Source organism: Engystomops pustulosus, chromosome 5 (genome assembly GCF_040894005.1).
Source record: "Engystomops pustulosus chromosome 5, aEngPut4.maternal, whole genome shotgun sequence".
NCBI lineage: Eukaryota > Metazoa > Chordata > Amphibia > Anura > Leptodactylidae > Engystomops > Engystomops pustulosus.
The window spans coordinates 16,267,495-16,278,679 of record NC_092415.1 but is presented as its reverse complement, the minus strand read 5'-3'; the positions used below and the strand labels follow the sequence as shown (position 1 = coordinate 16,278,679).

General features: G+C 44.1%; 1 protein-coding gene across 2 annotated transcripts in view; it reads left to right on the top strand.

Moving 5' to 3' along the window:
* The first annotated feature begins 113 nt into the window (after nt 1-113).
* Nucleotides 114-11,185, top strand: part of ATAD2 (ATPase family AAA domain containing 2) — a 28,412-nt gene continuing 17,340 nt past the window's right edge. The window contains exons 1-6 of one of the 2 annotated variants that reach the window (XM_072151231.1): nt 114-326; nt 9,264-9,424; nt 9,596-9,648; nt 10,393-10,561; nt 10,656-10,758; nt 11,006-11,096. In XM_072151231.1, coding sequence (XP_072007332.1) covers nt 9,318-9,424; nt 9,596-9,648; nt 10,393-10,561; nt 10,656-10,758; nt 11,006-11,096 — 523 coding nt within the window. In that variant the 5' untranslated portion in view covers nt 114-326; nt 9,264-9,317. Of the gene's footprint in view, nt 609-9,263; nt 9,425-9,595; nt 9,649-10,392; nt 10,562-10,655; nt 10,759-11,005; nt 11,097-11,185 lie in introns of both variants that reach the window. The other variant, XM_072151230.1, reaches the window with a different exon arrangement.

Below are 11,185 nucleotides of genomic sequence, written 5' to 3'. Positions count from 1 at the left end.
TATATAGACGGAAATCATGGGATTTGTAGTACAGTAAACGCAATATAACTATTTCCGGCTGGTGGCGCTTGGTCTCGCGCAAGGGGCGTGGTCTCGTGACAGACAACCAATCAAATGCTTTATTTACTTCCCGCGCTGAAACCGAAACGTACTACGCCTGAAATCGTTATGTTCCTTCGCCGAGAAGAAAAATAGTTCCGGTTAAGTTTTAGTCACAGTGGCCCTGATTTCGGACAAAATGTTGTTTATTGAAGACGGTCTCGATAGGAAAATATAAATACAGTTTAGCGGGCTCGGTTTGGCTTTATGAGGAGACTTCCTGGAGGGTAAGTGGCCCAGTGGCGGAGTGATCTGGGCGTCGCGGTGCGTTACGTGAGAGGGGGAAAGTTTGTGGCGCCAGAATTTGGAAGTGTTCGCGGTAAAAGATGGTGCAGTTACGGAGCTCGTCGGGGGCTAAGGCCGGACCGGAGCCCGAATATTGTGAGGAGAGCTCTCTACTGGATTCCAGCTCCGAGTTTTTGAGTCTAGAGTCTCCGCGCGGCAAATACCCGAGAGGCAGCCGGAGAGCGCGGAGCGAGGACGCCGGGAGTAAGGAGGAGCAGCGAAAGGTGAGAACCGCACCGTGTGTACAGGCCTCTGTGTGCATGTGCGTCATTGCTGAGCGGTTAGTGGTGGCTGTGAGGGCTCTAGCAGTGCGCCCCTGTTGGTGGGGTGGTATTGCTGTTCTGAAGGTGTTTATTTGGTGGCTTTACAAGGTCTATGTCTGTGACTTCTCTCAGGTTTGGGGTCAGTGGTGATCTAAGGGTGTAAGGTCACCTGGCACCCGTGTCTTGGGTCACCCCTGGGTGCTGGTGAATGATTGTTAGTGTCCTATATGGTAAAGCTCAATCCTACATAAAGCTACAACACCTGCCTTCATGTTGTTAACAGAAAGCAGGGATCATGGGAGTTGTAGTACACCAAACGTGACCTGGTTAATGGGGCACTGCCAGTCACCACCAATCTAACAAAAACTAGGTGTATATAAAAACTCTGCAAAAGGCACTTGTACATAAATGCAATAAATACTTTATTAATGTACTCTCGCAAACATCATTTTCCCACAAGGGGACATAATAGAGAGGCGGACATAACGAGTCAAACAAACCGAATAAGAAACACTGCACACTAATTCATGTGTAAACAACTATGCAAAAGGATTATCCCTGGCACAACCAGGCCAATTAATATGAGTGTGGATTGTAAAAATTCCACATATGCTGGCATCCGTTTTTAACAAAATGACCCATAATGGGTTACAAACACATTCACAGAGACCCCCCTATGACGGATAGGGGTAACCTCTGCATTCCAAGCAATGTGGGTAAAGAAAGGAATAACCTGTCATTAATACGGATCATGAACGTGTGCTCAGCCCCGGTGTTTGGTTTTGTATAAGGCCTGTGTCCTTGTGACCATTGACCAATCAAATGTTTTTTTTTATTTACTTCGGAGGGTGGACCCTGAGCTGGAGATGGCATCATATGTTCACCAGGGGTCACATAAGGTGATGGCCGGATCCCTGGTGTGTCAGACAACAGCTGATGGGTTCTTGGAACTGGTGCCGTAGGGTCACTGGTGGCAGAGCCTTGAGGTAATACATTGTTGTACTCGAAGTCTCTGCCACCAAAGACGACTCATGTAATCAAGGGTGACCCCAAGGCTGTGTTCACACTTGGTGTTTACATTGTTTTTTGAAATACAATGTAACAGCTGAGGAGAGAAGATTTGCCTATTTACCTTGTGCTGTTTACATTGCTGATAGCGCATTATGTGAACATTTGTTTGTGTTGTTCGGCAAATCTCCTCTTCTCAGCAGTTGTTTTGCATTTCAAGACGTAACATAAACGCGAACACAGCCTCAGGCGTAACTGCCTCATCCTATAGAAACCCGGAGGTTGTGTTCACACGTTCAGTTTTTGATGTCCAAACCATGAGTAGAGGGAAAAGGGGAGTAGGAACTGTTTTGTCTCAGTGATGTGTTCTGGCCCATTATTGTCCATACTTGATTTTGGCTTCAAAAACTGAACGTTTGAATGCGCCCCAAGGGTGATGCCAAGCGTTTTTTAGTCCGTTTTTCCCAATTATCTAAATAGATAAACCGGTTGTAAGCAGCCAAACGCATGGTAAACAGACAAAGACGCCATGTGTGGCATCACCCTAAGGCTCTGCTACCTGCCCCATGTGACCTTAAGGCAAGGCCGGTGGCCCTCGAGCAAGTCAGAACCTTGTATCACTTGACTAAACTCGTATACCAGTAATACAACAATCCTCTTGTGGTCAGGTGGCCTAAGGGCAAACTAATCTTTTGTGACAAACTTGTTCCTGCAGCATTTACTAGTCTGAAGGTAGAACTGACATTTTGGACTTCAGTTCAGCCGTTCTATTTTCTGAACAGTAAATCTAGAGAACATAAACAACCATCTTTAGGGTCATTAGGATTGGCTAGTTGTGGAGGCTTAGGGTTGCCCATGGTGAATCAGAGGATGGCCCTGGCAGTGTCTTATGGTCTGAGTTTGGGCTTGCAGTGGAGCAGTCTTGAGGTTCTATGAGGAGGAGGCAGATGGTGAAGATTAAGGGTTACTCATGGTGCATCCGGTGCCCGCTCGCAGGGTCCTGGGGTTATAAGGATGGACTATGGCGGTGTTGACTTAGGGCAGTGGTGGCGAACCTATGGCACTGGTGCCAGAGGCGGCACTCAGAGCCCTTTCTGAGGGCACCCGGGCCATCACCCCAGCACACCAGACAGGACTTAAAGAATTTTCCTCCGGTTCTAAACAACTTAAAATATGTTGCTTTCAGTCATTTTTTGATAATTACTTTGGTACTTGTGAATGTAGGCGGAGGGAGAATGAGTATATAGGGTTGAATTATCTTTGGAGGACCTCCTGCTGGTCCCACGATTCTATGTGTACAGAGGGAGACTGGAAAGAAGCTAAAATTATGAAAAATTTCCATCTTTCTACTGTGTTGATGTAATCTCGAGGCAAATATAAAGTTGATGAACAGGGAGCAATAAGTTACGGCTTTAATTTTTGGTTGGCACCTCGCGATAAATAAGGGGGATTTTGGGCTCAGTTCTGGCACTCGGCCGCTTAAAGGTTCGCCATCACTGACTTAGGGTTACCCCATGGTCAGCAATCATATTTAACCGGTATTCACAGCAAAGACTTACTGGTAACACCAATCGCGAGTGTTATCACAGCGATCGCTGACGGCAGCCTCAAAAAGCCTCCTTGCCTAGGATCGTCGCTCCCCGTGATCCGTCTCCATGGTAGCCTCGGGTCACATTGTAATGAATGAGGAGGAAAATCCCCCTAGGGAGTATGAAAAATTGTAAAAATAAAAAAAAAGTTATAAAAAAAAAATTATAATAAAAACACCTAAAAATTCAAATCGCCCCCTTTCCCTAGAACCGACATAAATATAAATAAACAGTAAAAATCAAAAACACATTAGGTATCGACGTGTCCGGAAATGCCCGATCTATCAAAATATATTAACGGTTTTTCAATGTGTTTAACCCCGTAACGGAAAATGGCGCCCAAAGTCGAAAATGGCACTTTTTTGCCATTTTGAAAAATATATAAAAAGTGATCAAAAGGTCGTACAGTCCTAAAAATGATATAATTGAAAATATTATCAAATGTCTCAACAATGACACCACCCACAGCTCCGTACAAAACAAAGTATAAAAAAGTTATTAGCGCCAGAAGATGGCAAAATAAAAAAAACTTTTTGTACAGGTTTTAATTTTTGTAAATGTATGAAAACATTATAAAACCTATACAAATTTGATATCCCCGTAATTGTACCAACCCAAAGAATAAAGTAGACATGTCATTTGGGGCGTTCAGTGAAAGCCGTAATATCCAAACCCACAAGTAAAAGGCGTTTTTTCACCATTTTCACTGCATTTGGAATTTTCTTCCCGCTTCCAAGTACATGGCATGGAATATTTAATACCATCACTATGAAGTGCAATTTGTTACGCAGAAAACAATCCATCACACAGCTCTTTACGTGTAAAAATAAAAAAGTTATAGATTTTTGAAGGTGGGGAGTGAAAAATGGACATGAAAAAACAGGAAAGGCCCCAGTCCTTAACCGGTTAATGAATCATTTATATCCCGTTCACAATCCTGTAGATCAGTGATGGGCAACCTTTTGAGCTAGGTGTGTCAAAATTTGCCAAAAAACCGAGCAAAACTCGGGTGCTGTGTCACCTTTAGAAAAAAAACTAATTTTGTAATAACATGTCCTGCAGCGGCCTCCCCTTATTAATAACATGTCCTGCAGTGGCCTCCCCTTATTAATAACATGTCTTGCAGCGGCCTCCCCTTATTAATAACATGTCCTGCAGCGGCCTCCCCTTATTAATAACATGTCCTGCAGCGGCCTCCCCTTATTAATAACATGTCCTGCAGCGGCCTCCCCTTATTAATAACATGTCCTGCAGCGGCCTCCCCTTATTAATAACATGTCCTGCAGCGGCCTCCCCTTATTAATAACATGTCCTGCAGCGGCCTCCCCTTATTAATAACATGTCCTGCAGCGGCCTCCCCTTATTAATAACATGTCCTGCAGCGGCCTCCCCTTATTAATAACATGTCCTGCAGCGGCCTCCCCTTATTAATAACATGTCCTGCAGCGGCCTCCCCTTATTAATAACATGTCCTGCAGCGGCCTCCCCTTATTAATAACATGTCCTGCAGCGGCCTCCCCTTATTAATAACATGTCCTGCAGCGGCCTCCCCTTATTAATAACATGTCCTGCAGCGGCCTCCCCTTATTAATAACATGTCCTGCAGCGGCCTCCCCTTATTAATAACATGTCCTGCAGCGGCCTCCCCTTATTAATAACATGTCCTGCAGCGGCCTCCCCTTATTAATAACATGTCCTGCAGCGGCCTCCCCTTATTAATAACATGTCCTGCAGCGGCCTCCCCTTATTAATAACATGTCCTGCAGCGGCCTCCCCTTATTAATAACATGTCCTGCAGCGGCCTCCCCTTATTAATAACATGTCCTGCAGCGGCCTCCCCTTATTAATAACATGTCCTGCAGCGGCCTCCCCTTATTAATAACATGTCCTGCAGCGGCCTCCCCTTATTAATAACATGTCCTGCAGCGGCCTCCCCTTATTAATAACATGTCCTGCAGCGGCCTCCCCTTATTAATAACATGTCCTGCAGCGGCCTCCCCTTATTAATAACATGTCCTGCAGCGGCCTCCCCTTATTAATAACATGTCCTGCAGCGGCCTCCCCTTATTAATAACATGTCCTGCAGCGGCCTCCCCTTATTAATAACATGTCCTGCAGCGGCCTCCCCTTATTAATAACATGTCCTGCAGCGGCCTCCCCTTATTAATAACATGTCCTGCAGCGGCCTCCCCTTATTAATAACATGTCCTGCAGCGGCCTCCCCTTATTAATAACATGTCCTGCAGCGGCCTCCCCTTATTAATAACATGTCCTGCAGCGGCCTCCCCTTATTAATAACATGTCCTGCAGCGGCCTCCCCTTATTAATAACATGTCCTGCAGCGGCCTCCCCTTATTAATAACATGTCCTGCAGCGGCCTCCCCTTATTAATAACATGTCCTGCAGCGGCCTCCCCTTATTAATAACATGTCCTGCAGCGGCCTCCCCTTATTAATAACATGTCCTGCAGCGGCCTCCCCTTATTAATAACATGTCCTGCAGCGGCCTCTCCTTATTAATAACATGTCTTGCAGCGGCCTCCCCTTATTAATAACATGTCTTGCAGCGGCCTCCCCTTATTAATAACATGTCCTGCAGCGGCCTCCCTTTAAATATAATATAATAATAATAAACTTATATACTTACCCAGTGATGTCTTCTTTCCTGTAGCTTTACTGCAGGCGGCTCGGCTCCTCCAGGTTGCACCGCGCGCCTCGGGTCACGTGACTTTAGTGACCTGACGTCAGGTCGCCTCAGTCACATGACGAGCAGCGCGCATTGCAGCCTGGAGGAGTTGCAGACGGTGGGCGGACCAACGCGGCGCCGGACAGGTAAGCAGGGGCGGGAGATTTACACAGGGACAGCACATTACACAGGGGGGGGGGGGGGCGGACCACGGGCGCTGGGCGGCTGCGTGTCACCAAAAATGGCCACGCGTGTCAGTGCTGACACACGTGTCATAGGTTCGCCAGCACTGCTGTAGATATTATCCCTGGATGCAGCTACATGACCTATGATTGTTTATATTCTACATTTTGCCCAGATAGATGGAATAATGAGGTTCCCCTTTTTATTGCAGACCAGTCACTTCTCGTGATGTGTTTGGTTTAGGAACCTCTTCTGTTCCCTGTAATATAACAATGTGGGAGCATCTTTTGTGTGCATGTGGAAGAGCTATCATCTGCGCTGAAAGCTGCTTGTTTAGATGGGGACAACTTAGAAAGATGAAGGGCAATGAGAAGTGGGTACGGGCAACAAAGTGATGGGAGCAATGTGGAGGTGACATGGAGAGTAATAAAGGGATGTCGGAAACCGGCATAAAACGGACACGGTGCACTCCATATGTATGTACGTTATAGAGGTGGCCCGGGCTGAGTACCTGGTCCCAGCCTCATTTATAACATACTTGCTTTTTGTCTGGCTATTGTCATGCATTGGGCAGTTTGCAGATGTTTCTGCATGCTTGGTGACACCAGGTAGATGTTTGTGCATGTCCCATGATACCTAGTTGGACATGCATTTAGGCGCGTTCTGCATGCCTCATGATAATATGCGGACCCTCTTGTGTGTCCCATGATGTACATGCGGACATGCATCTCTATATGTTGTAGGATGTCCTATGTCCTATTATTTGGTGTTGATGGACAGCTGATGTATTTGGTTAACTTCCACCTGCTTCTTCCCTGAGCGACTCGCGGTCCGATCTGTTGCTATCTCCCTACATTGATGTACCGCAATACGATATATTTACATGATATGATGACGTCCAGGGGTGCTCACTGAGAGCCGAAAGGGGCGTGGCCTAGCTGAGAAATAGCCGGCGGGAGCACGCGGTGAGTACGGCCACAACCGTACCGGGTGTTTGTAGCAAGCTCTAGCTGCAATGCAAATGCAATATCGGGCAGCTAGGGCAATCGCTAAATAAGTGTTGTATGTGTATCCTGGTGATCCTCTGATGACGCGTCGATGCAGGGACATAATTTAGACAATCTTACCATATACAACCACTGATAATAGATGTTACAGCGGGAAGCTAACCTGTGCTCCTGTGATTGCGCCTACTTGTTTCTTGGTTCTTGTTATCGGACTTTGGTTGGTACATATGTGTTTGGATTGCTACCTAAAGGTGCACCTTGAAAAGCCTGAATGATCATTGGAGCTATTTTTCTAGCCTGTTTTTTTTTTTTTATATATATATTAAATAAAGATATTAAAGACTTTTAAACGTTCTAAGCAGGCAGATAATTCTTGTGACAACAGAAGGACATGATAATAATGATACATGATAATAATTGTAGACATTTTTGCTTAGTAGCGAGGGGACTGAAGCTACAAACAAACCACACAGTCACTGTAATCATTAGAAATGAACACTATGCAATAAAATTATCAAATCTCTCTGAGACTGTTCTTTGTGATTCCTCCCTTTGTTTCTTTTCCAGTAACCAAAATGGTATTGTTTCTTGCAATGACTTCATATTGATCACTTCCAATTTATAAGGAAAAAATATGCAGAAAGAAAGACCAACGCTGCAGTCTGGTGTGGCCTGATGCTTGCCAGGCTTTAGTTCTCGTTCCGACCTTGGTACAGTGCCAGTCTCCCCCACATGTTAGATGAAAAGGTCTGGTTTATAAGTATAATCTGTAATGCCGGGTAATACAGGCTCTTGGAGACTTGAGCATTTGCATACGAGTACATAGACAATGTGTCCATGAAGCCTTGAGATGAGCTCTGGAAACATGCCAACAAGTGAATTGACAGCAGAGTGTGATCAGTGTCTTGTGCCAGAATCAGACATTATGTGCTTTTCATAAAACCTGTGGTCTGTGTCTGTTTTAGGGCTAAAGCACATGAATTTGCGCGGTCCTTGAACCCCAGACACTGTGCGGTTCTGTGAAAGAGACTCTGAAAATCCTAGTTATACAAGGTGCAAGGAGGCATATCACCAATAACACATTTATGACCCATCCTATATATTTGGCACAGAAAACCCTTTTTAACATCAAATAAGTTTACACGGACATCACTGTTTTAGGCTGCATTCACATTAACGTATGCATATGTACGTCACAATGGAGAGGAGGAGGGGCGACCTCTCCATAGCGTCGCATAGTGGCGTACAGGAGATGTCCTATATTTTCCAGTCTATGCATGTGCGGCACTATGCTGCTCCAAACTTGCAGCTGTACATATGTCCCCCCACTTTTTTTGGATGACCTGTAAAGAAGACAGACAATTTTCACCGCTGGCACAAATCCTTATATCAGCAATGGAACAGACATTTAAATGGAACCTGTCATCAATTGAAATCGACCTATTTAACCATTTACTTATATGTTGTAAAGCAGATTTGCGCCTTTCAGATCATTATTCTTTCATGGCTCAGTGTGATGGCATCATTCAGAAATCAACGTGAGTTGTAAATTGGTTGTATGAAGCTGTAGAGATAGAGAGCGTTGAAGTCAAGCTCTCCTCACCTCAGATCTGGTTAGTGATGTGTCTGGATGCTTGACCATTAATTACAGTGAAAGGGCATTCTGAAGTGAGGAGAGCTTGACTTCAGTGTTAAACTTTCCGCCTCCTTTACTTTATACAACCAAATTACAGCTTACTTCAAAGTTGATTTTCTGGACGATGGCATCACGTTGGGCCACGAAATGGATTTGATCCAGAAGGTATTCAGCTGATGTAGCGCAGAGGCCCTGATAAATATCCTCCAATGTGTCTGTCAAACTTTGCGCTAAGCTCTAGAAACGTACCAACAAGTGATGAATTGACATCCGTCCGCGCTCAATGAGATCTTGACCTATTTTTTGCAATTGCTGGAGGTCCCAACACAGACTCCCAGATTGTTTACCACCATCCTTTGAATCGTGAATTACATGCAAGTTTGGTACAACTCCAGTAATGACAAATAACTTGAAAATTGTCCATATTGCGGTTTGTGGTCTCTTTTTACTTGATGGTGTCATTGTTAAACAGGTTTATTACATGTTTTTTTGCTTTCTGCTTTTCTAGGGTTCATTTTCTACCAAAGAAGATCATGGGGGCGGTGGCCATGCACTGCGGTCAATGACCAAGAAAAAAGTAGAAAATGGACATAACCTTTCAGATTCCAGCTTGGACAAAACCAATGAGTCCATGAACATGAGTAACACAGAAGAGAAAAGATTTACTAGGTTGGTAAATCTGACAGTCATGTATTATTCTGTGTTATTGCTTCAGGAGATCTGCACAATTATACCTGCATTTATGGGAACTGCAGTCCTTTTACTTGTAAATTATTCTGTTGGTCAAATGTAGCTGTATCCTTGCTAAACTATTAAAAAATTTGTGTCTTGCGTTGTTAGGAGAGTGGCCAGATTGCAAGCAGATGCAACGACCAATGGTGACTGCAATGAAGGTAAAAGGCCTCTATGGGGCAACTTTATTTTTTGTATTGTTTGTGCGAAAAATGGCAACTTCTCTTTGGCTGAGATCCAGAACATTTGCTCCGTTGGTAAATAAAGGGGTTCTAGCAAATTTGCAAGTTATCCTCTATCCACAGCATAACAAACTGATCAGTGAGGGTCTGACTGCAATACTGTTGAATGGAGCAGCAGGGTACATACTCGACTTGCTGCTCCACCCTTTAGTGAGAATGTTGGTCCCCTTATAATCTGTCTGCGTTCCAGTAGCCAGACATTCACTTTTTATCCTGTGCTTGGAGGATAACTTGCAAACTTGGTACGACCTTTTTAACATCAATTACATGAATAGTGTAAAGACTGCACAAATTAAAAGAACAAAAGTCAATGCTAATTCTTTGGGTAATGCACTTCCTTAATGTAGGAGCATGACTCATTCTGATTGTATTCCTAAAACCTTGCCGGAACCTAGACCTAGAGTCTTGCACCTACCATCAGACTCTGCACAATGTGCAATTCATTTAATCAGCTTTGACTGGAGTTGCATTGCATGGGGTATTGTGAAACTAAATCAGGAGTGGATACAGAAAAATAGATGAAGTAAACTGGAAGTGTCCATTCCCGGCTTTGGCTCACAATAGCTGATGAAATTACTGAAGTGTTGTAGCCCTTTATTGTTTTATTCAAGCAGCCATACAACTATATTTCAAGTATATCATTTTAATATTTCTGTAAATCAGAGGAACTCTCACCTAAAGAGAAGAGAACTTTAAGAACCACAAGAAGCACCGAGAAGGCCAGCGCCCATGAAGAAAATGGGGATGTTGAAGTACGCCGCAGCGGCCGGATCAGGAGAAGCAAATACAGCACGACAAATCAGTCCGTGTTGTTCGATAAACTTATAACAAAGTAAGTATCACTAAAACTATTGCAAAAAAAGAAAGCTACATGATAAAGCATCGTCATTGTGCTGATGATCTCTAATGTTTGTCATTTATTTCAGTACCGCTGAAGCCGTTCTGCAAAAGATGGATCACATGAAGAAAATGCGGCGGCGCAGATTGCGCGAGTTCGAGGACTTAGGAGTTTTCAATGATACTGAAGAAGTAAATAATGTTTACTTTTGTGGCTTATAATGATAAGGCGTGGTTAGAGGGGCAATTTGGCGGTTTTCTATTTATACAATGGTTGGGGCAGTGGAGGCAGTATAAGCTTGGGGTTAACGTTTATAGTTTTTAAGTGTGAGATTCAGATGTGTACAGTGAAGTGTCCTTGAATTGGTTTTGTGGTTCCCACACTTTTTGTACATTGGTTAAGGATGTGTGTTGTGACACTGCTGTGTTCTTGATGTAGGAGAATATCGATATGTACTCTCGTGTGAAGAGGAAACGCAAAGTTACACAGCTTGATGAAGAAACCACAGACAATCAGGAGGAAAGTGGAGGTAGGTGCCCACATTATATTTGCAGCTATATTGTGTTAAAATACATTAGCTCTCATCATGAAGCCTCAAGGCTTAACTCAGCATACTTT